Source organism: Zingiber officinale, chromosome 5A, assembly GCF_018446385.1.
Source record: "Zingiber officinale cultivar Zhangliang chromosome 5A, Zo_v1.1, whole genome shotgun sequence".
NCBI lineage: Eukaryota > Viridiplantae > Streptophyta > Magnoliopsida > Zingiberales > Zingiberaceae > Zingiber > Zingiber officinale.
Window position 1 is genome coordinate 121094523 of NC_055994.1, and position 26791 is coordinate 121121313.

General features: G+C 39.1%; 2 protein-coding genes across 2 annotated transcripts; both read left to right on the forward strand.

The window, feature by feature from the left end:
- Nucleotides 1-1569: 1569 nt before the first annotated feature.
- Nucleotides 1570-13954, forward strand: LOC121981511. Its single transcript, XM_042534073.1, has 5 exons — nucleotides 1570-2055; nucleotides 3997-4055; nucleotides 4723-4779; nucleotides 13522-13707; nucleotides 13780-13954. Exons 1-5 carry the CDS (start codon nucleotides 1609-1611, stop codon nucleotides 13787-13789), a joined length of 759 nt encoding a protein of 252 aa, XP_042390007.1. The 5' UTR covers nucleotides 1570-1608; the 3' UTR covers nucleotides 13790-13954.
- Nucleotides 13955-21394: 7440 nt separating this feature from the next.
- Nucleotides 21395-24552, forward strand: LOC121981512 (root phototropism protein 2-like). Its single transcript, XM_042534074.1, has 4 exons — nucleotides 21395-22498; nucleotides 22566-22635; nucleotides 22729-23841; nucleotides 23919-24552. The coding sequence occupies exons 1-4, from the start codon at nucleotides 22338-22340 to the stop codon at nucleotides 24405-24407; spliced, it is 1833 nt and encodes a 610-aa protein (XP_042390008.1). The 5' UTR covers nucleotides 21395-22337; the 3' UTR covers nucleotides 24408-24552.
- Nucleotides 24553-26791: the final 2239 nt, after the last annotated feature.

The following is a 26791-nucleotide window of genomic DNA, read 5'->3' on the forward strand; positions in this document are numbered from 1 at the left end:
TGGACGCCACAAATCAATGGACTAGATTTAGTAGGTCGTCATTAATTAATTGATGAGCCTCAATAAATTCATTAATTTCAAATTATATAAGTGATCATTGAATTATTAATAGAGATCAGAGCTTGTTAGCTGCTTCTACACATTGTCAGCTCACTTCTCTGGAGTAGCTGCAACAATGTGTAACAGCTAATTGGCAGTAGTTGCTACACATTATAGCAACTACACTTGAGAAGTTACTACATGTTGTAGGACTAGCTGCTACAACGTGCAATAGTAGCTGTTATAACATGTATATGCTTCTAATTATTTAGACAGTAGCTGATATAGCATCTAGAAACTACTTGATTTGATCTAGATAAATATTTGAGATTGATATGATCTATTATTGTTTTAAAATGTAATGTAATATTATGTTGAGCGTAAACGAAGAAAGAGTTGGAGACTTTAGTTAGGTTGATATATATAAAGGGAATAATATTAATATTGTAAATAAAGATAATAACATAGGACAAATAAGAAGATCTTAAGCAAAAAAAGTTAATCCAAACACTAATGCTATAATTATTTGATTTATAGCATTCTCTAATATTACATTAACTTGGAACAGTCGTTATTACATTTGCACAAGTTCAATTTAATTCTTTTTCTATCGTGGAAAGACAACATCAATAGGGAGATGTTAGGCTAAACTTTATAAAAAAATATGTTTCACCAGTTATTTGATTTATAATATCCTCTAATGCTACATTAACTTGGGACAATTGTCATAGCAACTATACAAGTTCAGTTTGATTCTTCTTCTCTCATAAAAGATAGCATCCACGCACCCACTGTTTTATATATATATATATATATATATAGAGTTTTGTTACTGTGCGCGATCGCACAATGCGCGACTGTGCGCGTCGCGTACAGTAACAGCGCTTTTTTTGTTTTTTTTTTTATTTTTTTTTTGTTTTTTGAATTTTAAAAATTCAACATTTCCTTATTTAAAATTTAATATATAGATATATCCCCTAAACACATTACAATATTCAATAAATACTTAAATTAATTTTATTTTAATTTTTTTTTTTTAAACCAAACACTATAACCTAATTAGAAAGCCTAAACCCTATAGTTAAAATCTAAAAAAAAAATAATTTTAACACTATACCCAAAGCCTGAACCCTATAAATAAAATCGTAAAAAAATTTTTAATTATTTTTTAATTTAAAAATTAAAAAAAATTTAAAAAAAACAAAAAAAATTTGATACTGCGCGCGACGCGCACAGTCGCGCACTGTGCCGTCGCGTGCAGTATCAAATCTATATATATATGCTATCTACGCACCCACTGTTTTATATATATATATATATATATATATATATATATATATATAGTAACGTTAGAGGCGCCCACGCGCACCGCACCTGAGTGTGCAGTATCATCTGATATATAATTCATATTATATATATATATATAGTAACGTTAGAGGCGCCCACGCGCACCGCACCTGAGTGTGCAGTATCATCTGATATATAATTCATATTATATATATAAAAAACCCTTTTTAATAAATTGATAAACTAAAAAGGCCTTCGAGCTCAATCCCGATAAATTGATTGATGGCCGTCGCCTGCGCTGCGATCTCCGCCTCGTACCCTTCCCTCCATTTCAGCCCTAATCCCTCGAGGAGACCCCCTCCGCCGATCTCCATCTTCGCTGGCTCCTCCTACGTCGACCCCCTCCAGCTCCGGGCTCTCCTCGGTGCCGCCAACCACTCCTGCCACCGCTTCCCAGCCCTCTCCCCCGACGGCCGCGCCCCGCTCGCTGACCCTGACAAGCTTCGTGTTGCTCTCGCCCATAGCTCCGTCGTCGTTTCAGTCTTCTGCCGCTTCAAGTTCGTGGCGGAATATGGCTCTGGCGCCCGTTGGGATGTGGTGTCTTCTCCCTCCCCCCTCGATATGTTGCTGCAGAGAGCAGTGCCGGCGTCGGCGCAGGATCGGCAGCTGGTGGGGTTTGGTCGGGCAGTTTCGGACGGTGGATTGGCAGCTTCCATTCATGATGTAGTGGTATGTTCGAACAAGGAATACTCTTATGTGATATAACCAATGAGACTGTTCAGTCAATACAAATACTAATTTAGAATAGAAAGTAGTCATGTTTTAGCTATATATGTTCAGTACGTATATCGATCTTCTTTAAAAAAGCATGATCCTCTCTAGTGTGTACCTTACGCAGTGGAATATTGAATAGCAATTGATACACGTGAGAACAGGCAATACCAACCGAGTTCTTATTCATTTTTTATAAGAAAGAGGATGAGGCTGTACTAAAGACCTTGCATTGTAAAATATCATTAAGTGCTAGATTAGTTACCCTCGCTTATGGGTATTTGATTGGGATCCCATTTTCAACTACAATTCCACCCGCAATGTGAACTGACTGGATCTAGTGTCAAATTTAGCACCCTACCTCAACGCATGAAGCATTCAAAGATTGCAGCCATATGTCTAAGAATAGTCTACGAGGAAGTACACACTGAATATTTTAACTGTTGCAAAAATCAGAGTTAACATATCTTATTCTTTCCCTATGCATGAACGTGCCAAGTTGATTACAAATCCAATCCTTTGTGGAGTTATTGAGGCAATATGAAGCTGGCGTATCAATTATTATGGCACATTTCTATGTCCATAGAAAGGAAAACCAAGTATACACACAAAAAAAAAAAACACTAGCAACTTATTCAGATTCAAATTACACTGCTAGGTCTGCTAGTCATCCACATGGTGCACATCAAATTCTCAGAACCTAGAATTTGGCTCAGATGTCTCCAATTCTCCATCATAATGATCTTGTAGGGCAACAAAATAATAAGTGACATGAAGTCTCAACTGTAGTAGCATTGTTGCAAAGCTCATAAAACAGAGAGCTTGATAGAAAGACTATCAAATATTTTATTTTTCTTATATCTTTGTTACTGTAATTTTTTTATTTATTAATTTACACCCTATAAATATAGAGAAGTGAAAATGGTTTGTAAATGTTTAATCAATTACATAGGCTGATGCAATTCAATACTAAGTACCTTTGCTAATGTAGCTACAAGTTTCCATTGAAAGAGGTAGCAAGAAGCAAGATAAAAGGGTACAAGTTAACTATTTTGTGACTACCTTGGATATTTTATTGCAATTGCAAACTCAATTTGACAGAAAAAGAACTTTCTAGTATGATAAATTCATAAGAAAGCAGTTCTTAAGTTGTAACTCGAACCACATTGTTTCCTATGTTGATATAGCAATTATAGAGTAATGAAATAAGTGGATAGCGTTCTAATAAAAAAATTACTTTAGTAATCTCTTGTTCTTTTTCACTTTCTTCATGGTGTACTCATACATTTACGTTAACATCACCTGTCTACTTATTCACAAACACAGAATAGAGCACATGCTTTAAGAAACCATGCAAGCACCCCAAACAAAAAACTAGATAAAGTAATTCATTCATATAAAATATGTATAAGATGATAAAGAAAATAGATATCAACAATGGAAAGATGGAAATAATTGAACCCTTTGGCATTTTCTCAAATTGTTTTCTCTTGCCTTGAGGCCTTTTGTGTAGGTTATTACTGAGATTCCTTTTTAATCACAGCAAGTCAACAGTAACTGTGGAATTTTTTAATATCACAGTAATGCACATGCCCTACCATGTTCTGCCAGCTCTCAATATGCGGGTAGTTATCTTCTTATATAATTATTCCTAACTTATATTTCGAGCATGCAAAGTGATAAGTAATAATGGAGTTACACTAAGTCGTATAGTATTGTTGGACCATATTTAGAAGCTATCAAATGGAGTTGGCAGATGCATCATTTTTAAAGGATGTTTTTTCCCTCATTTTGAACCGTTTGCAACTGTTTAGTTAATTGATACTTTTGCCAATTCTATCACCTTTTGAATGTGTAATATTGCATAAATTTCTATCATTTATATCCAGTTCCTTTCAGGTTATCCCTTCTTTACAGAGACGAGGTATTGGGCGAAAGATAGTTGCACAAATTACAAGGTAGGACTTTTTAAAATAATTATAGAAGTTTACAGTGACGTATGGCGTCCCTCACAGCCCGTCTCCAGGTTATGTGAAGGGAGGTAAATCACGAGGTCAGCTTATAGCCAACCGTCAAGTGGTTAGAGGGCCAACCGCCAAGTGGTTAGAGGGTGGGAGGGTTTTTTTTTTTATCTCTGCGGGCATGCGCTCATCGGGAATTGACCCCTTGCTCCATTGTAGAAAAACTGTCACCCTTTAGCCAACTAGACACCCCGTGGGGACCAAGTTCCTTTGTTAGTATTCTGAGATCTGATTGTCATTTCTATTGTAATGAATATAATTCAAACTACAAAAACAGTGGAGACAAATCCGATGAGTGTTTGAGGTGAGCTAACATAGATTAACTCTAGGCATTTTCTATATATCCTTTTATTTTAGCCATCTTCAAGGGTTGCAAATCATTAAAATTATTGTCATGTTGATCTGACTCCTGAACCTATGAGCTTTTTTTAACTATATCACATACCCTAGGTATAACAATTTGACACACCAAACTCGTTCAAGTTTCATTAGTGTTGTGAGAGCTGATTACATTATTCTTTTATAACGATTATATTTCTGTAACTTTAATTATGAATACCTATTAGCATGTTCAGAATTTGTTCATTGATATTTTTCTTTACAGGATTCTAACTAGTAGAGGCATATACGATATCTCAGCCTTGTGTTCAGAAAATGAGAGGTACCTATTTATCTTTTATTCATTGTACCATCATTATAATAAGGTAACATGATTATTTTTTTTTTGGGAGGATGGAAGATTTGTGGTTTCAGAAGGATGAAATTGTCTTGCTCCATTTGGTCGTTGTTGGGACCAAATATGTAACTAGACCCCGGGGGGGTGAATAGCTCGGCGCGATCTCGTGCTCGTCGTTGCTTGTTTCTTCAAAGATATGCAGCGGAAATACAAGAAACAACACATACAACGCTAACACAAAGGATTTACTTGGTATCCACCTCAAGAAGAGGTGACTAATCCAAGGATTCACACACTCACGCACCCTCCACTATGAAAACTCTCCTTTACGGTAACTACCGAAGGCGGAGAAGCCTTACAAGCTCTCAGTACAAGAAGAAGGAAAGGGTAAACAAAATACAAGCAAAAACTTACAAGTTTGCACACGAAATCCTAACCCTAACTTCTTCCTCGCCTCTTGTCTTGGATGTGCACCAGCACAAGCCTCCAAGAACCTTCAAGAACTGGCGATCTGAACCTGAGAGAGATGCTGTGGAAATGCGGTGAAGATCAGAAATGGAAGCCGTGAGTTCTACCGAGAGAAACGCTCGCCAACAGCTATATCCTGCGCCAACGGTCAAATCCCGATCGATTGGATTGCTCCCAATCGATCGGGGAGGCTTTGGATCGATCGGTCGATCGATCCAGAGCGCCTCTGTGCTCTCGGGAATTGCCTGGATCGATCGGCTGATCGATCCAGGGCTTATCGTGCGAAATTGCACCTCCCAATCGATTGCCTGATCGATCGGAGGCTCCCTATCGATTGGCTGATCGATTAGGAGGCTTTCTGTTCGCGCAACACTTCTCCCTAATCGATCCACCGATCGATTGGGAGAAGGCTTGTCGCGGGGACTCTCCCAATCGATCGGCCGATCGATTGGGCATGAGCCAATCGATCGGCTGATCGATCCAGCTCTTGTTTTTGCCCAAGAACAAGTCTAAAGTCCCCTAAACCAACATTCGGTCAATCATGACCTGTTGGTACATCATGCCTAGCATCTGGTCACCCTTGACCTGCTAGAACTCCCTCACCAAGTGTCTGATCAATCCCTTTGACCCACTTGGACTTTTATTCTCGTGCCACGTGTCCGATCATCCTTGACCCACTTGGACTTATCTCCACCAGGTGTCTGATCAACCTTGATCCACTTGGATTTCTCGTGTCAAGTATCCGGTCAATCCCTTTGACCTACTTGGGCTTCCCAACACTAGATGTCTGATCAAACTTGATCTATCTGGATTTCCTGTGCCGGGTTTCACTCACCAAGACTTTCCTTCTGACTAGCTTCACTCACTAGGTCTTTCTCATTTGCCTGGCTTCACTCACCAGGACTTTCTCATACTGCCTAGCTTCACTCACTAGGTATTTCTCATTTGCCTGACTTCACTCACCAGGACTTTCCATACTGCCTAGCTTCACTCACTAGGTCTTTCACTCGTCTTCACTCACCAGGATTTTCCATACTGCCTAGTTTCACTCACTAGGTCTTTCACCTGGCTTCACTCACCAGGATTTTCAACCTTGACCTACTTGACTCTCCTTCACAATCTAACCATATGAACAATTGCACCTGCAATTTCCATGTCTTGTCTCCTTGTATTGTCAAACGTCGAAACCCAAACATCAAGACTTAAGCTTGAACCAATTCAAGCTCAGTCAATCAGGTCAACCTTGACCTAGGAAATATTGCACCAACAATCTCCCTCTTTTTGATGTTTGACAATACCACTTGTAAGTTAGGTTAATCCCATAGCCTCAACTTCCTTCATGCCAATATGAATGAGGATTTCCTTCAATCTTCTCCTTTCCTAGAGGGCAAACTCCCTCTTTAGATAATGAAGGCCTAACTTAACCACACATTCTCCCCCTATTGACACACATCAAAAACTCTTCCCCCGAAGAGTTACCCAACGTCGTTTACAATTTCACTCGTTGTTCACAACATAATAATGAAGGTCCCATACCCTTCATTAGTCTAAACGCTCATCCTTGAGCATATACCACTTGATATATTCACACACGATTCAAATGAAGGTCTCATACCCTTCATTGTCATCAAATGCTCATCCGGGAGCAAACACCACATGAATAATGAAGATATCCACTCTTCATTACATTTAAATGCCCAACCTTGAGCATTTTCGCTAAAGAAGATTAACCACCTTCCAAGGTGTATAAAAAATAAATTTTCATGTCCTTAAAGAGTAACTCCCCCTAAAGGCATGCACGTAACTTCTGTCATTACACCAACAATGACTTGGAATCCCTAAACTTTTAGGAAACCCAAATTTAGAAGTTTTGAAGTTCAAAAATTCAATATTGAAACCAAACCTCAACTTAAACCTCTACTTAGTCTTCCTTAACCAATCCATCCTTGTTTTCATCATGAAAACTCCCCCTAAATGTATACAAATGTGTTTTGAGGGATTAGGAAAGGTTTTATAGACTAAATCAAGCTTTCCCAGCCAAAATCAGCATTCCCAATTGATTGGAGTTGGGTCCCAATCGATTGAACCCTGCTGAATCGATCCACTGATCGATTCAGACTGCGTGGATCGATCGGCTGATTGATCCAGCGAGCTTCTGCTCGCGAGAGATGCCTTCTCAATCGGTTGATCGATTGAAGCTCTGAAATTACTGAAATTTACTTTCAGTCAATTTCAGAAACTCTCCAAAAATTCTACAAAATTCGAAAAATTATGAAAATTCATGTAGACATTCCTTAGGGCATATACTATCAAGGAAAAATAGTTTTCTATGAAAATACTTTCTAATTTCCAAGATTAACACAAACTAGAAAACTTGTAAAAACTTTAGTGTTTTCTTCTAGTTTGTGTCTGACTTTTCAATCATGAGTACTATCAAAAGATAGTCTTCAAGGTTTTCCAAAACATATTTGAAATCATTTTCAAAATCAATTTCCAACCATGTTCTTTGGGCTCAATGCATATGACTTGTACATTAGCTTTCCCAATGATTGGAAAACACATAACTATGTGTTTTGATGAACTTAAAACTCTAAAGAATGCACTAAATCAACATCTTGAGTTTTGTTCATCATCCTAACATCTCACTTGTATCTAATGTGCACTAAAACACATACAAGTCACCTTATAGTTCTTTTGTGAGATGTAAAGTTTGGTTTTGCCCTAATCTAGGGATCATGCATATCTATCTAGGCATTTTGAAGTTATGAACATCCACCAAGGATGTTATTTGTTAATAAATGTCATTTGTCCTTAAATTGCAAGAAATTAAAATAATGAATGATATGTTATGGTATATATCAAAAAGAAATAATTTTCAAAAGAAAATTCCTATAACTATATGATGTATGTATGACATGACATGATATTTTTTTGTTTTTCATAATAAACATGAATGCAAAAACAAATATGATGTCATGACATATGATGGACAAATAAAGTATGACAAATTAGCATAAAAGAAATACCTAGATTATCTCTTTAAGTATTCTTAACCCTTAGCTAAATTAAAATTTAACCCTAGATTGTCCAAAATATCCCAAGAAATGCCAAAACCCAATTTTGACATTTCTTTTGCTTTTCCTAATTTGTGCCAATTTAAATTAAGCAAATTCCTCAAATTTTTGGCACAAATTACTCTTTTAAAGAGTAACAAATGAAAATAAGGCTTAGACTTGCCTTTAACCTCCCAATAAAATGCCAACATTCCAACTTGACATTTCTTTAGACTTGATTTCTTGTGCCAATTAAAATTATATCCAAATACTTAAATTTTGGCACATCTTACTCTTTCCACGAGTAAGCCTTTAATCCTTATCATTTTCAAAGGTTAACAATAACCTTGAAAATGCTCTTAGAGTGCCAACTTCATCATGATTGAGTTAACTACCCTTTCAATTTGAGTTGACACTCTCTCACCCATCTAAGGGGTAGAGAAAATGTTCCTAGGAACCCAAAACCTATTGGTTCTCCTTGGATGCTCTAGGTATTCACTAGGGATAACTTCCCTAGATACCTTCCTAGTGACCTTGTTAGGCTTCTTAGAAGCCTTGGTCACATTTGCTAGATCAACTCTAGGGATTTCTTCCCTTGTGACCTTTTTAGTGACTTTCTTAGACTTCTTAGAAGTCTTAGTCACGTTTGTTGTTGCAAAAGTACTCTTAGGGATGATCTCCCTAGTATTTTTGACTTGACCATTTGACCTAGGGTTGGTTCCATAACTATATGGAACTCTATGATAAGAAGGTACATCCTTCTTAGCCTTAGGTTTGTATCTCAAACCTCTATGACCATTGGATGACCCTTGTTGTCCTAGACCTAGGTTTTGACTCTTGAATCCTTGTGTATCATTTGTGATTTTTCTAAGAGTCCTCTCCAATTTATCAAGTCTTGACCTTAAGATTTGATTTTCTCTCCATAATCCCTCAACCTTGGATTTTTTCTCTAACACTTTGATTTTTCTTTTTCTTAGGTAAATACCTAAAATCCTTAGGATTACTTCCTAGTTGGTTATCTACCTTCTTAGCCCTAGATGTGGTAGTCTTAGCATGGAGAGTCATATGTTTTTCTTTAATACTATTATGCTCCCTATTTTTATGGTAAATAGCATTAAAATGATAAAAATTTGAATTAGCATATTTTTTACCATTATTTAACAAGGTAGACTCAACAAATGATACCTTTCGTTTTACCTTAGAGGCTCCCCCTTGACTCATGCTTCCTCCCTTAGGCTTGACCGCCTTCTTCCTCTTAGGACATTGGCTCCGGTAATGTCCTTTTTGATTGCAAGAGAAGCACACAATGTGCTCCTTGCTCTTTTTTGTTGTGGGGACGGTCTCCTTGGGCTTCTCCTTGTCCTTTGGTGCCACTTGATCCTTTTTCTTGGCCAATTTAGGGCACTTGCTTTTGTAGTGTCCATGTCCCCTACATTCAAAATATATGATATGATCTTTATTTTTAGATGAAATATTTATACCTTCACATGTAGGGATGACACTTGATCCTCCATTTGATGTCTCTTGATTTTTGGAGGATACAATGTCTTCTTCTCCATTTGACTCGGATGTAGAAGCTTCTTCTTCTTCTTGATCCGATGTCAACAAAAGTCGCTCCCCCTCAATCCTAGAAGTGGAGGCTTCTTCATCTTCCTCTTGTACATGGAACAAAGAGTATGCTCCCTCTTTGCCCTTTTCATTGTACTCCTTTGAAGATGAAACTTTTTGGACTTCTTCTTCTTCGGAAGTTGAGCATCTCTCAACTTCAGAGTTCTCTTGCTCCATTGAGTCGCCCTCTTTGGATTCTTCATTGTTTTGTAGGGGATCTCATGAATCTTGGCCAATTTGCTCCATAGCTCTTTGGCATCTACAAAATCTCCAATTTGCTCCAAAATGTTGCTCGGCAATAAATTGACCAAAAGTTTGGTCACTTTGTCATTGGCCTCACATCTTTGGATTTGGTCTTGGCTCCACTTGCTCCTCTTGAGAATTTTGCCCTTTGAATTCTTTGGAGCTTCAAAGCCTTCCATTAGAGTAAACCATTGCTCTATCTCTACCATCAAGAAATTCTCGATCCTTGATCTCCAAAGATCGAAGCTCATCATTGTGAATGGTGGAGGCACCCTCGTATCGAATCCGAGTCCATCTCGGAATTCCATCTTGAAGTTGAGCTTCTTGAATTCTTTGACTTTGATGAATTTGCTTCAACTTCTTCACCCTCTAGCTTTGTTGCCCCTTCCGGCGATGATTCCGATGAAGAGCGGTCTCACTCTGATACCACTTGTTAGGACCAAATATGTAGCTAGAGGGGGGGGGGGGTTAATAGCTCGGCGCGATCTCGTGCTTGTCGTTGCTTGTTTCTTCAAAGATATGCAGCGGAAATACAAGAAACAACACATACAACGCTAACACAAAGGATTTACTTGGTATCCACCTCAAGAAGAGGTGACTAATCCAAGGATCCACACACTCACGCACCCTCCATTATGAAAACTCTCCTTTACGGTAACTACCGAAGGCGGAGAAGCCTTACAAACTCTCAGTACAAGAAGAAGGAAAGGGTAAACAAAATACAAGCAAAAACTTACAAGTTTGCACACGAAACCCTAACCCTAACTTCTTCCTCGCCTCTTGACTTGGATGTGCACCAGCACAAGCCTCCAAGAACCTTCAAGAACTGGCGATCTGAACCTGAGAGAGATGCTGTGGAGATGCGGTGAAGATCAGAAATGGAAGTCGTGAGTTCTACCGAGAGAAACGCTCGCCAACAGTTATATCCTGCGCCAACGGTCAAATCCCGATCGATTGGATTGCTCCCAATCGATCGGGGAGGCTTTGGATCGATCGGTCGATCGATCCAGAGCGCCTCTGTGCTCTCGGGAATTGCCTGCATCGATCGGTTGATCGATCCAGGGCTTATCGTGCGAAATCGCACCTTCCAATCGATCGCCTAATCGATCGGAGACTCCCAATCGATTGGCTGATCGATTGGGAGACTTTCTATTCGCGCGACACTTCTCCCCAATCGATCCACCGATCGATTGGGAGAAGGCTTGTCGCGGGGACTCTCCCAATCGATCGGCTGATCGATCCAGCTCTTGTTTTTGCCCAAGAACAAGTCCAAAGTTCCCTAAACCAACATCCGGTCAATCATGACCTATTGGTACATCATGCCTAGCATCTGGTCACCCTTGACCTGCTAGAACTCCCTTACCAAGTGTCCGGTCAATCCCTTTGACTCACTTGGACTTTTCTCCTCGTGCCACGTGTCAGGTCATCCTTGACCCACTTGGACTTATCTCCACCAGGTGTCTGATCAACCTTGATCCACCTGGATTTCCCGTGCCAAGTATCCGGTCAATCCCTTTGACCTACTTGGGCTTCCCAACACCAGATGTCTGATCAAACTTGATCCATCTGGATTTCCTGTGCCTGGTTTCACTCACCAGGGCTTTCCTTCTGCCTAGCTTCACTCACTAGGTCTTTCTCATTTGCCTAGCTTCACTCACCAGACTTTCTCATACTGTCTAGCTTCACTCACTAGGTCTTTCTCATTTGCCTGGCTTCACTCACCAGGACATTCCATACTGCCTAGCTTCACTCACTAGGTCTTTCATCCGGCTTCACTCACCAGAATTTTCCATACTGCCTAGCTTCACTCACTAGGTCTTTCACCCGGCTTCACTCATCAGGATTTTCCATACTGCCTAGCTTCACTCACTAGGTCTTTCACCTGGCTTCACTCACCAGGATTTTCCAGTCAAGTATCCAGTCAACCTTAACCTACTTGACTCTCCTTCACAATCTAACCACATGAACAATTGCACCTGCAATTTCCATGTCGTCTCCATGTATTGTCAAACGTCGAAATCCAAACATCAAGACTCGAGCTTGAACCAATTCAAGCTCAGTCAACCAGGTCAACCTGTACTTAGGGAATATTGCACCAACAGTCGTGTCTGAACCTGATCATTACAAATTTGAGAAATGTATAATGTAAACGCCAATGTTGACCTTCTAATAAGTATTCTGATATTAGAATTATCAAGATCCCTGTTTTGGATATTTGATTACTTACTGATTCTGCAGTTTTGTTATTATTTTTTAGCCCTACAACTCACTGTAGAAATATTCTAGAGAGGAAGCAGAACCTGGTGTTTATGTTTAATCAAGGACTAGCTATCTTGTAGGATTGCAAGCTACATTTTTTGTCGCCAAAAGAAACTGTCAAGGACATCCTTTCATACAGCTATGCTTGCATTGACAATTTTAAGCTTGACAACTTGCAGCTTGATGTCTACAAATGATGATGAGTTTTTCACAAATTATGTCAATATGCCATTTGATGCTGGATTGGGCATTGTTATACCCAGTAATCAAGCACTTACTCTCTTAAAGAGTTGTCTGATCTTTAAGTCATGCAGAGTTGGTGCTTAAGAGTGTTTTTTTTCCTATTAATAATAATGTCTAGACTCTCCTCTTGTTTAATTACGCAAAAAACCACAAGCCATATCTCCCAACTTTTTGAGGTGGATTTTCTTGATGTCATAGTAATAGATGTAACTCTCTTTAAAATAGTTTCTCTCCCCAATCTGCATCATGATACTTCAAATGATGCAATTAAATTACTTATTCCAGAATTCATAGGAGATAGAATTAGACACGTTAGTGGGTGATTTTAAAGCTGTTTTTACTGTCATGCAAAGTATAAGTTCACATTAGTGGTTTCCCCCAATGATGTTCAGTTGCACTTCATGTACATTATTGCTATTTGGTATCTATGCAACTAAAATGCTCATGGGTATTGTTTGTCATGTCCTGATATAAGCAGCATACATTTTAAGTATTTTTCATATTTCAAGTAAATTCTCTTTTAAATACATCGTGAAACTTGATCTTTGAAGCCATGGGAGTTCCATGATATCTCATTTCCTTGAAACTTCATGGTGTCCTTGTTCTCAGTACTTCATAGGCTGAAGTTTTACATTTATGTTATCTTAGCAAGTCTCATGAGCTATGATATGTCATGATCAACTGCTTAGTCTTGTAGATCGATGAACTATCCTTATAGCTATTCGTCCGCATACATGATTATGTCCTGACTTGTTATGCAACACCATTTAATGTCAGAAAATAATGGGATTCCATTATGATGGATATAATGATGGATGTAGCAGTCATCTTTATTTTTGACTTTTTTTTTCAGGTTATTTTTTGAGGCCTGTGGTTTCGGAGAGGATCGTCTTGGTTCTACTACCATGATGTATACACGAACTCCCCCAGACTACAAAAGCAATCAAGTCGTACGAGTCGCTGGCAGATTGCAACTTCTGGTCCCACCTGGACGAGAGTTGAGCAGCGCTATTTTGAATTCTCAGTCAGAGACTATCAGGTAAGAGACACACAGTTAATGTTGATTTGATTTGTTAACTCCTGTCAACGTGTTAATATCGTTGTGGTGCAGGGAGGAGTAAATTGTTATCTTCTAGTCAATCGTAGTTGATATGAAATACTAATTTTTGATGGCCATGGAATTCGAGTGATCCTGGCTCGTCTATTTGGATTGTTAAAAAGTCTAATTGGGTCATCATCTTCAACTAAAATCCAATCCCCAATTAATGCACAATTTCTTCATCTTAGATGATGTGATCACAGCTTATGGTCTTTCTAATCTTGGTTAATAAGTGATATATATTAGATGGTGACCCACACTGGGCAATGCTAAATAGTCACAGTAGAGTTGTTAGCAGAGAGGTAGCTACTAGAACCGCAAAGATGGTATGATGGTGTGCTGACTGACAGAGACGACAATAGGTGGCTACCTAAGTTGTAGAGGGGTTCTTGCTCATCGATGGTAGGATAGTCTGTGCGAGGGAGAGCATGCACTTACCAACAAAGAGGGATTGTGCATGATAAAGCACTTGGCCATTGAAACCACAAGAAAGGTTGGTTAAGCACTTATAACTAAAAATAAAAAGTTACAAAACTTTAAAGGTGAAAAATGGAGGGGAAAAAACGTTCTTGGGGGCAAAACAAAATTTTAGGGTTAAAATTGAAAGCCCTAATACAACTTTCAATTTCAACGAAGTTTACAAAGTAAACTTAAAGTTAAAAAATAACTTGGGGGAAACCAGAAAGGTCATAATAGTTGTAATTTCATATAAAATAACATGGGGAAAACAACTGTCACTGAGAGTGAAAATTATTGTAAAAATATAATTTCATATTTTATGAATAAAATTATTCTTTTCTTTACAATTTCATTGTATAACTAATAAATTATAATAAAAGGTTATAATAAGTTCATTGTTTTGTCATAGATTGAGATAGATGTGAGATAATGCTAAAATATGTTATCGAAAGTTTTTTTGTTATAATGATTTTGAGATAAGATATCAAATAAACTTTTTCAAGTGTTCTAATAGGATAAATATTAATTCAAGTCTTAGGGACATATTGTGATATAAAATGATGAGGGAAATTATATTGCACAAAAAAATATACTATAGAATGACTTCAGTAGAAAACACTACATTCGAATAGTGAGTCTTGATTCCTTGTCAAAGGTCACTAGTGCGGGATCAAAGAGTCCCCTCGGATGAATCTAGTGGCTAGCGCATGAAGTGTTGCCACCATGAGGTCTGAGATTCGAATTTCGGTAAAGTCGAAGTAAATGTCTCCCTTATGTGTTAGTCATTATTTCAAAGGCTAGTAGCCGCTCGTGATTTACCTCCTCCTTGTTGATCTTGGGACGAGTTGGCGGGGGCGCTAGGGGCGAGTGTATTCGCTTTTTTTGCCACCACTAGTACGGGATCAAAGAATTTGATCACTTAGATACCTATGGTCACATCGATAAGATTTAACCTCAAGTATGTGATATATGTAGCCTAAGGAAGGATGATGGTTAATCATCTTAATTAATTAATCATATAATTAAGAGTTAACATGTTGACTAATAGAAAAGTTAATCCAAATAGATTAAAGGTTATTTTTTTCAATTAAATTAAAGAGTAATTGAGGGTTAATTTGTCATAATCATAATTTTGGAGTTCGAATTAAGAGTTAATTAAATTTGAATTTGAATTAAGCTCTAATTAATTTTATAAGTTGTAAAATTCTAGAACTAGTTTTTTGAGTAAACTTTCTCAAAGTTTAGAACTTTTTGAATCTCTAAAATTAGTTAATTAATTGAAAGTAAATAGGATTATATTTTAATTGATCTCGACTAAAAAAAGATGATATATGTTCAATAAAAAGAGATGATATAATTATAATTAGATTAAAAACCTAGTCGTTACGGTCTCTCTCATCTCTCACTTGCATAAATAATAATAAGTCACTTTCATCATTTAGTGTGTTGTCTTCTGCTATGATGATCCCAATAATGTCATATGGTATAAGAGTGGGTTCAGAAGATCAAATCATCCGGCAGTAATTTAATCACTATAGGTGTGTCTTTTATGAGAATTGAACTATGATTGCTTTGAAAATATGCCCTGTTTCTACCGTCACGCCAAGCCCGGGAGCAACAACAATAACAACAAACGTTACATGCTTGTGCAAGTGTGTGCAATGTGCAACCAATGCATTCACAAACTTTGCCCATGCTACATGCAACCAACATATGTAGGCCCCATTTGCATAAAGCATTAAGCATGCACTCAATGAATCATACCTAGGGTTGTAAATAAGTCAAGTTTTATATTATTCAAGCTTGTATGATAAAATAATCAAGACGATCCAAGCCGAGTTTAAAATAGTTTAAAATAAACTAAGCTGTTGAAATAGTTGTTCAAACTTACCTTGATTTTTTTATAATTTTGAACTTGGGTCGTTTAAGAGATTATCAAGCTCTTAATTCAAGATTATTTGATTGATTAAAATTTTTTATTTTTAAACTTGTTTAGTTTGTTAGTGAATTTGATTTAAGAGTTTGTTTGTTTATTTACCATATTGATAACATGAACATAGTTCACAAATGGTTTACCATCTTTGTTTGTGAATATTATTAATAAGTTAAATATATGTATTAAAGCTTATTCATTTAGTTTAATGAATTATTTAAATTTATTTATTTAATTGATTTTATGTATATTGAATAAATATAAATAAACTCTTATTAAATTGAACGCCAAACTTATTTATAAACATTTAATTCATTTACAATTTTAATCATATGCAGATAGCTTAGGCGCATACCTAGGGACACATACGTCCCAAGTGTGCCACAACTACCGTGTGTTAGGATTGGTTTGCTAAAGTATTAGAAGGCTAGAGAAGATGAATGGTGGCTGACTTGAAGTTAAAACTTTTCTCTTGCTAATGCTTAGCAAGATGAGTCAAGTTAGTTAATCACAACAAAACGATAAAATATAAAACACAAGCACTAACATAGTAAATTTACGTGCTTTGAGACTCCTAATTTCTACTGATCTATAACTTCAAGTGAGTGAATCTCAAATCCCATTAATTTTCTCCTTTTGGACCGAGAAACACAATTCAATCTTGATCCTCTATTTATAACGTTCAATGAAACTCTCAGTCGACTCACCTTGAAGCTAGTTGACTGTTCTTCCTAGCAATGGTTCCTTTAGTTGACTCATGTTGATTTCAATCAATTGAGTCACTTTATTGCATAAGCAATCTAACGACTACAATTTTCTTCTGCTCAACCAATAATATTATTTTTTACTCCTGTTAGGAATTTAATCAACTGCTCAGTTGACTCAATTTAGTTTGTTGGCTATATAGTCAACTTAAATTTGAATAAAAATATTATGTTTGCAAGCAAATCAATTTGACTCCCTAGTTGACTTAGCACACTAGTCAAGTTAACTGGATCGTGGACCACTACCAATCTAATCGATGACTCATTGCTTGAGTAAAGAACTACATGAAATAAAATCATAGGTTACTCTAGTCTCACATTGCATTTAAAAGAACTACCATCTTCAGTGATACTGTGAGTCCCTCTGATGCCCTTGGCTCATTCCATGTGTTATCCTTCAATTGTTCACAAATGTAATCCGTCTTCTCCAACTATCGTCAAAACTTACACCACAATGCTCCTTATTTTGCAATTCCTCAGATGTCTCATATCATAATTTTCCAATCCCGAACAAACCTCTAGCCATCAAGCCACACCAACTTAGTTGTGCCAAGTCAACCTCGACTAGGTTCATGAGCACTCTATTGAGTCCCTGCACAACTTGCTATGCTCATTAGAATCACAAACCAACCTAACTTAAACTCTTTGCTCAACACATCAAAATACCACGGTCAAATACCATTTAGGAAATGATTGCACCACCATGACTCAATCCGCTAGCAGTGGCAAGTGGCCTAGTCATGTTGCATGTGTATGAGTGCAACTCCCCACAGAATGCATGCGTTGTTTCTGTTATCGCAGACTTAGTCCATGGGTAGTGAGCGACACATGACCTTTGGTTGTGATGCTCAAAGTGTAGGCCACCGCAAACTTAGTCCATGGGTAGAAACACATAGGGATCGACTTGGATGGTCAATGATGGCATGGCCAATTCAGCATCGACCAACACCGTAGACTTAGCTTGCTCCACAGATAGCGAAATGCAATAATTTGGTTGTCATCATCAACTGGCGAGGTCTACATATCGTTGGCAAAAGTACTACAACAAAATTTACTATTCTGAAACTTAAACAGGCTCTTCCTGCTAGCACTAAGTTTAGGGTCCAAGAAAACTACTAATTGACTCTCCAAACACTTAGGCAACAGAGAGATGAGGGCGCCAAAAAGGGTTCAATGGCAACTTTTGTCAACTTCCTAGGCCATTAAGATAGAAGTGGCAAACTCTTCTAAGCTCTAATTGCATCTAACTAAATTCAAATTGACACCCCCCCTAATTGTAAACCAAGTTATGAACATACGATAGGGGATCGAAAACTAGTCCCTTAGAAAACCATACACAACCGCAAGGCTTGCGGAGCAGTGACACATGATAAACAATGGCTTCTGGATTGGGGAAGAAGGAAACTCCAAATGTGCTCATGAACTCGACTTCAAGGAAGCAAATTATGAAGACATTGAGTCCAATTGACAATTGCCCGAGCTTTGTCTTAAGGCAGAAGAAAATAATGATAGTCGTACATTAGGATCATATCCTTTTCTTCTGGTATAGATATCCCTACTGGATTACACATGAAACTCACAAGAATTCAGAAACCATCATCACCAAGAGATTCAACTTGAGATGTTATTTCTTAAAAAGGGAGGGGGGAAAACCATGAACAGGAGAAACAAGTACAATGATACATCAAAGAATTGTCAGATCATTTTCATGGTTGGTCACGAGTCATTTCTGCTCAGCTCACAGATTATCCAGTCAATTGTTTGTTTTTGCATGATATATCAAGCAAGAAGATGCCGACTGGCATGCATAGAACCAGGACCAACTTGTGCAAGTTTGTCGACGAAGATTTTTGAAAACTTTTCTTTATTCCAAAATAGGAGAAAGTTCCTCCTAAACAGGATACTGAATCTTTTTTTTTTTTTGAAAAAAAGAAGTGTATAATTTAAAGAGCTACAAGAAATGATATAGAAAATTATACTATATGACAAAGGATAGAATATATGACATCCGTTGTGGTGTTCTCCACCACAAAATGTGTGTTCTATAGGATGAGAGCAAGTTTTGTGTGGTGAAGCATGAAGCTTTACTTGCTAACTCTATCAATCTAATTGGTGTGCGTTTTTTCTTTTCGCGGAGCTTTCGGAGCTCCATCATATCCACTAGGCACAACACGACGAGTGATGTGTTTTAATTTATTAGAATTTGTGTCATTGTGGCCCCCTTCAATCTTCAACTTAATCTTCTCTTTGTGTTTTTGAAATTGTGGTAGATGTGTTTCATGAGGGGTGATATTCTAAAATTCTAGATTCTAATTAATTTGGATCGATTCTAGCCGATAGGGAGGAAAGGGCCAAGAAACGAAGAACACTAGACGAGCAATGCTTGTTGAGGGTTGAGACATGACTTTTATTTCTTGAGTCTGAGTCCTACAAGCAATGGATGTAGAGACGACTTATCTAAATGAGCTTTTGATAATTTATTATTTTTATTATTTACTTCTCAATTTTATTTTTTTAAAGAAATATTTAATTAAGGCAACGATTAATCAAGCTATTGTGATGCTCTATTTTCTTGTAATTTATTTGACTTTTTTCTTCTACTTTCATTACCTCTTATTTCCTCTAGTATACTATCATAAAATTAACTAGATTCATTAAATTCTTTTTTATATATACTATTACAAAATTAATTGGTTGAAGAACTTCTTTCCAACAGAAGAGAGGCCAATATTAATTCTTTATTTAATTGAAAACTTCTACATTTGCATGGGTATTTGCTTCTAAAATTATACATGGTATTTGCTTCAATAATAATTTTAGATGTGCCTCTCGGTTTATGATTGATGTGATGGTAAGGTTCAAATCTCACCCAATACACGATCTATCTAAGGAGTTTAAAAAACTTATAATGCTAGATTATCCAGTATGATATATCTGGGTTTTCTGATTTAACTTAATGGTTAGTGATAAATTTTTATAGGATCACATCGGTCCTCTTTAAAATTAGATAGCGTTTGATTCTCTCATGGGAATCGGAATGGGAATGAGTATCATAGTATTGTGGAATGAGAATGAGTATGAGTTTGGGTATCATTCCTAAAAATAATGTTTGGTTAGTTGAATATTTTTAATCGGAATGAATTTAAATTTTCTTTTTTACCCTTAGGGGAAAATAAGAGAAAAAATTAGATGAAAGATAAAGTTGAATGTGAGAGAAACATATGATGAGAGAGAATGATGAGAGAGAAAGTATGATGGGAAAAAAAATGAAGATAGGGAAAGTGTGATGAGAGAAAATGAAGAGAGAGAGCGTGATAGGAGAGATTGAGAAAAGAAAAAGTATGATGAGAGAGAAAGTGTATTGAGAGAGAAAGAGTGATGGAAAAAATGAAGAGAGAGAAGTGTGATGAGAGAAAATGAGAGATTGAGAGAAAGTATGATGAGAGAGAAAGTGTGATGAAAAAAATGAAGAGAGGGAAAGTGTGATGAGAAAAAATAAGGAGCGAGTGTGATGAGAGAAAATATGGAGAGAGAGAGAGTATGGTAAGAGAGTTTGAGGAGAGAGAAAGTATGATGAAAAATGAGGAGAGAATGAAGAGAGAGAAAAATATGAGAGAAAGAGTGTGATGAGTGAGAATATAAAGAGAAAATAATAGAGAATGTGTGATAAGAGAGAATGAGGAGAGAGAGTATGATTGAAGAGAATGAAGAGAGAGAAAGTATGATGAGATAAAATATGGAGAGAGAGTATGGTAAAAGAGATTGAGGAGAGAGAAAGAATGATGAGAGAGAAAGTATGATGAAAAAATGAGAAGAGAATGAAGAGAGAGAAAATAATGAGAGAGTGTATGTGATGAGAGAGAAAATGGTAGAGAATGTGTGATGAGAGAGAATAAGGAGAGAGAAAGTATGTTGTGAGAGAAAATGTGATGATAGAATGAGGAGAGAGAAAGTATGATGAGAGAGAACAAAGAGAGAGAGTGAAATGAAAGAAAATTTGAACAAATATACTAAGGGTATTTTCGTTCAAAATTTAATTCTTATTTCCATTCTATCAAAACCCAAGGGAGGGGGTAAATTTCATTTATATCCAAATTTTTTAATTTCATTCTAAAATCTTGATTCCATTCCCATCAACCAAATACAAGGTTTGGGAATGAATTCATTCCCTCATTTTCAAACCTTCAAATGTTATCTTAGTTAGATCTTAAGAGCTAAATACTTATATTAAAAAAAATAGTGATTTTGGATGTATAAAGTATTGATTTTGGATGAAGTTTGAATTGTCTTTTCCTTTTCACACTTGGTCTCTTTCCATAGATAACATCAATTTGTTATAGACAAATCAAATAGATAGAGAAGTATTACAACTATTCATCTTGGCTGGTATCTCACGAGAAGGAAGTTAACTTAGAAAGAAGTTCAACATGTGCTAGTTCAATTGGTTGCAATGTACTTTTATCAAAGTAAATAAAGATGGTTTACAATGAAAATCAAAAAAGAAAATTTAAAGACAATAGGATTACGAAATATGTGGTCACATTGAAAGCTCATTAAAGATATACGATAAGTTATTGTCTAATAATTACATGGAGTCGTAGAATCAATAGAACTCAAGGTATGTGCCCACTTATTGATAGAAGACTCAACATGGTTAGCTCATCTTGATGAGTCAAATCTCCGGGTCTGTGGCTACCCTTAATTGTCGCACATGTCATTTTCCCTATTAATTGCATGGGAAGCCCATGGGCCGATCATGTGTACGTGCGATGGACAGGTATCAGCGTTCTCAGACACACACAACCAAACTCGTGGACTGGAGGAGCTCCACACGTTGCTCTCAACCGACAGCGTCGGACGATGCGCCAGGATCCACGCTCCGCGAGCGCAGCGGATTCCGATCCCGGACGGGAATTAAAAAAAAAAAAAAAACCTTCCCCTCTCCCAGCCACCCGCCACACACAAGCGTACACGTGGCGCGCCGGGCACCGTACCGCCGGGATTGCCGGAGCCCACCACGTTATCCACGCCAGCTCGGCAGGGCGACGTGGTGCGTCGCCGACCAGGACAAGATATACGGGCGGCTCCTGGGCTTCCAAAAATGGGACTGAACTGGGAGCGGACGAGTCAGGTGGGGCCATCCGGCATGCCAATTATAGCCACTGCCCGATACGACAAGACCTGAAAGCTACGACGCGACACGATCCAAATTCCAAGAAACCCGCACCAATAGATTCTCTCACACGCATGTACGTATCTAGGCGTACAAATCTATGTATTTTTAGCAAAATTCCATTTTGCCCCCTCCCCCACTTTCCCTATTTTTTTAATTCCTCCCTCTTAATTTAAAATATCAAAAAAAGAAAAAGGCCGGACTAAGATGTGGCTAAAAGACGCCCGATATATCGGGCCACATGTCCTGGCCATTAATTAATAAATTAGTCAGTATTGATGGAAGCGATCGTCGGCAGACTCGGCATCATCCTCTGCTCTGTTCTATATCTGCCATGGCCGCGGCCTCTGTTTCCACTCCCAGATCGGCTACCTCTGAAGCCATGGAGAGAACTAGCCAATGGTACCACTTTGTCGACTGTTATTTTGGATTGTACTTTGCGAATTTCCTGAATTATTTTGAAATCCAGGGTCTTCTCCCAAGATCTGCCCAGCGACATCGTCGTCCAGATCGGGAAGGTTACTTTTCAACTGCACAAGGTATATTCCGGCGAGTTTTGGCTTTCATTTGTGTTCTTTGTTGGTGTGTTCTTTGTTGATGTGGTGACAGTGCTGTGATGGGCGTGGATGCAGTTTATGCTGGTGGCGAAGAGCGGGCTGATCCGGAGGAAGGTGATGGAGTCGGAGAGGGTCGACCTGGGACGCGTGGATCTGTCGGAGGTTCCCGGCGGCGCGGACGTGTTCGAGAAGGCGGCTAAGTTCTGCTACGGGCTTAACTTCGAGATATCCGTCAACAACGTGGTGGCGCTCCGGTGCGCCGCCGAGTACTTGCAGATGACGGAAGAGTATTGCCGCGGGAACTTGGTGCAGAGGACAGAGGAGTTCATCGGCCAGGCGGCGCTCAAGACGCTCCCGTCTGCCGTTGCGTTGCTCCGCTCCTGCGACGCTCCTGATCTACTTGCTTCCGCGGAGCATGCTGGGATCGTCGGCCGCTCCGTGGACGTCATCAGCTTGAAGGCCTGCAACGAAGCTAACTTCCCGACACGCTCGCCGTCGGACTGGTGGGCCGGTGAACTCTCGTCGCTCTCTCCCACCTCGTTCCAGAAGATCCTTGCCCGCATGAAATCCCGCGGCGCCGCCCCTAAATCCCTCGCCACCGCCATCGTGGCCTACGTCGAGAAGTCCCTGCCGGACCTCCTCCCCCTTTCCGCTGGCGCCCTGTCCTCCACCCCCTGCGGCGACTCCCGCACCCGCCAGCGCGGCCTCCTCGAATCCCTCGTCTCTATTCTCCCGCCGGACCGCGACGCCCCCCTCCCCGTCGGCTTCATCTGCTGCCTCCTCCGCGCCGCGATCTTCCTCGGCGCCTCCGCGGCCTGCCGGAGGGAGCTAGAGGGCCGGGCCTCCGTCTTCCTCGACCAGGCCACGGTAGCCGACCTCCTCACCGTCACTCTGGACTACTCCGGCGACCGTGTCGTGGACATAGACAGCGCCCGCCGGATCGTGGCCGGCTTCGCCGAGAGAGAGGCCAGCGCCGGCGGCGGCATGCTCTACGGCGCCGGCTTCAACGGCGTGAGCTGCTCTCCCGCGGTGCAAAAAGTCGCACGAACCGTGGACAGCTTCCTCGCTGAGATAGCCACCGACGACGAGCTTTCCGTCTCCAAGTTCGCGTCGATCGCCGGTGCTCTCCCCAAGTCCGCAAGACGTTTCGACGATGATCTCTACCGCGCCGTCGACATCTATCTCAAGGTCCAAATTAAATCCCCGACTCGATTAATGCTCTTCCTAATGATCCTTATTGACACAACAAATCGATGCAAATGCAGGCCCATTCGGAATTGGACGAGATCGAGAGGGAGAAAGTGTGCAGCGTGATGGATCCCCTGAAGTTGTCCTACGAGGCACGGCTCCATGCGTCGCAGAACAAGCGACTGCCCTTGCAAATTGTGCTCCACGCTCTCTACTACGACCAACTGCAGCTTCGCAGCGGGGAGGAGGCAGGCGCCGCAGTGGCCGGGATACGGGAGCCGAGCCTGAAGGTCGACGTCTCGTTGATCAGGGAGAACGAGGCCCTGCGATCAGAGCTCGCGAAGATGAAGATGTACGTCTCGGATATGCAGCGAGGCGGAGGTGGAGGAGGACAGGGGATGAGTGGGGTGAAGGTGGCCGGAAGCAAGAAGTCCTTCTTCTCCTCTGTTTCAAGGACTCTCGGCAAGTTCAACCCCTTCAAGCAAGCTGGTTCCAAGGATACTTCCAACATTGACGATGGAGAGCCAGTGACAAAGCCAAGGAGGAGGAGGTTCTCCCTATCCTGATCCATCACAATGTTGGTTTGGTTATCAAGAGCAAGTGTAGGATTCTTAGTATCGATATCCAATTGATCCATCCATCCATCGATGATCGACATCCATCGATAGTATTGTTCCTAATGAAATTATATATGAATATTGTGTTTTAATCTCTCGTCGGTGTTCATATGGGCTTGTTGTATATACCTTTACTGCTTCCATTATCATGTTTGTTTAGTTGAGAACAATATAAATGAGGAGCATGAGAAGAAAGTTGTATATAAGGCGTATAATGATGATGTTATCAAAAGCACTTTTGTATATCCTTACAATGCGGCAATTCCGCTATGCCCGTGAGGGCAAGATACGAAATAAGTTGTCCTTAAAACTTTATACTTGTAGTGCTTTTATAGATTTTATTTTAAGTTATTGATACGGTGGAGAAAGTCGATATCACATGGCATAGTCAAGTTAAAAAGTCTGAAAGTCAATGTCAAAATGAGCTCAAGTCCAATCAAGATGAGCTCGGGTCAAGTCAAGACGAGCTCGGGTCCAATCAAATCAAGTTTGGGTCAAGTCGGCTCTTGTTGGAAGCCGAGATCCTAAGAAGTCATTCTAACGAAGGCCTCCTAAGTAGTCATCTTGACGCCGACCTATCGAGCAAAGCCAACCTCCCGACCTATCGAACAAAACCGACCTCCCGACCTAAAGAAAGTCGATCTGATTGATATCCAGCCGACCGAAAATATTCAGCTGTGATTACTTTATTGAGTCATCACATTCTTTGATCTCGGACCGGAAACAAGGATGCAGTGGAATTTCTATTTATTGTTGGTGAGGATTCTAGTAATGTTATCTAAGAAAACATGTCCAAATAGTTTACATTTATTTTGAGCGTGTGACATTAGAATCTTAGTTTTGACTCTAACCAGTTTTAGTTGAAATCAGGTCTTAGGGAAAAAGATCATCCATGTGACAAAATTGAATATGGAATTTAGCTTATTTTGGTAGTAGTCATAGCTCCCAACTTTGGGCTTTGACAAGCCTTCTTCTGGGTAGCATAGAAAAATGTTCTGTTTGCAATATGCTAATATTATTCAATCAAGATTTGTGTCAAATGATTAATTATCATATATAATTATATGCAATGTTGGACAAAATAGAATTGATGCGTCTAAAATTCACCTCCTAGCTGAATAATGATGTTAAAGTTTCTTGTTGGTATATGAATAGATTTGCCTGGATTAACACCGGTTAAATGGCACTAGAGATGTTCAGCAAAACTCTTCTAATGTTGAAGTCAATCTCCCACGGAATGACAAAAGGTAATGTGCTCATCTTCAACGTCTTCATCAGTCTGTTTCAAGAGCAACACAGAAAAGATAAATCATAGTAACTGAGAAGACAAGTAAATTTAAGAGGAAGGAGATGAGTTACATTGGGTGCAAGAATTTACGCCCTCAGGTATGCCCGCAAGGCCCAATCTCCCATGATAGAGTGGAACTTAAAGAGAGAGAGAGAGAGAGAGAAAACTAGAGCACTTAAAGAGCTAGCAAATGAAGTGTAGCCCCCTTTATCAGTTGTTAATTTTACCTCTTTTACAAGATCGATCACTTAGTTCGTACAAACCTCTTGTTTTCTAAGGGAGAGGTTGTTGCAATAAAAATTCTTAAGAGATCGTGTCCGGTAATAGTCTAGATTTGCCCAAACCATACCCTACAAGGGCTCCTCCCTACATAATGTCTGCCCAATTATGTGTTGTATGCTCTAACCATACCCTGGAGGGTCAAGGCTATCAGAACTACCTGAGGATGGTCAAGACTTATGGTCGATGAGAGGCTGAGAAATCTGAGATGCTTGGAAGGGCAAATTGCGTACTAAATTCAATCATAACCCTAAGCAAATCCTTGTAACCTCAAGATGCCAAGTTGAGATACTCAAAACTATCAAACACTCTTGGAAGTTGACAAAGGTACTAGATATCATGGAGGTTGAATGATCGATTATATGAGATCCTAAGCTCTTCTATAATTTGACAATAAAATTCTAAAAAGCTTTTAGAAATCCTATTAAAAAAACATATAATAAATTTTTATAAAAAAACAACTTAGATGAAATTTTAAATGATTCAAAATAAAACTTAAAGATTTCTAACTAGGTTATCCTTCTCAATCAACGAAAACTCGAGCAATATTCTGATGAACATTCAAAGTAACTCATCACCGGCACATGGTCGTACCATGGCATAAGTTCCACGCAGAAAACAAACTTGATTGGAGACTGTAGTTCTCCAATTGGAATTCATGTTGGCCACACGAAGATCAAGGATCACTCATGCTAATCCCTCTTGCACTCTCATTTCTCTAATTCACTGTCACTCGCTAAGCTGAAAGTCATCCAATTCCTCCCGT

Coding starts and splice junctions, on each gene's coding strand:
- LOC121981512 (XM_042534074.1), top strand. CDS start 22,338: ATGTCCTGGCCATTAATTAATAAATTAGTCAGTATTGATGGAAGCGAT. Junction 22,499..22,565: donor ATGGAGAGAACTAGCCAATG/GTACCACTTTGT, acceptor TTTGAAATCCAG/GGTCTTCTCCCAAGATCTGC. Junction 23,842..23,918: donor CCGTCGACATCTATCTCAAG/GTCCAAATTAAA, acceptor ATGCAAATGCAG/GCCCATTCGGAATTGGACGA.
- LOC121981511 (XM_042534073.1), top strand. CDS start 1,609: ATGGCCGTCGCCTGCGCTGCGATCTCCGCCTCGTACCCTTCCCTCCAT. Junction 4,056..4,722: donor ATAGTTGCACAAATTACAAG/GTAGGACTTTTT, acceptor TTTTCTTTACAG/GATTCTAACTAGTAGAGGCA. Junction 4,780..13,521: donor TTGTGTTCAGAAAATGAGAG/GTACCTATTTAT, acceptor TTTTTTTTTCAG/GTTATTTTTTGAGGCCTGTG.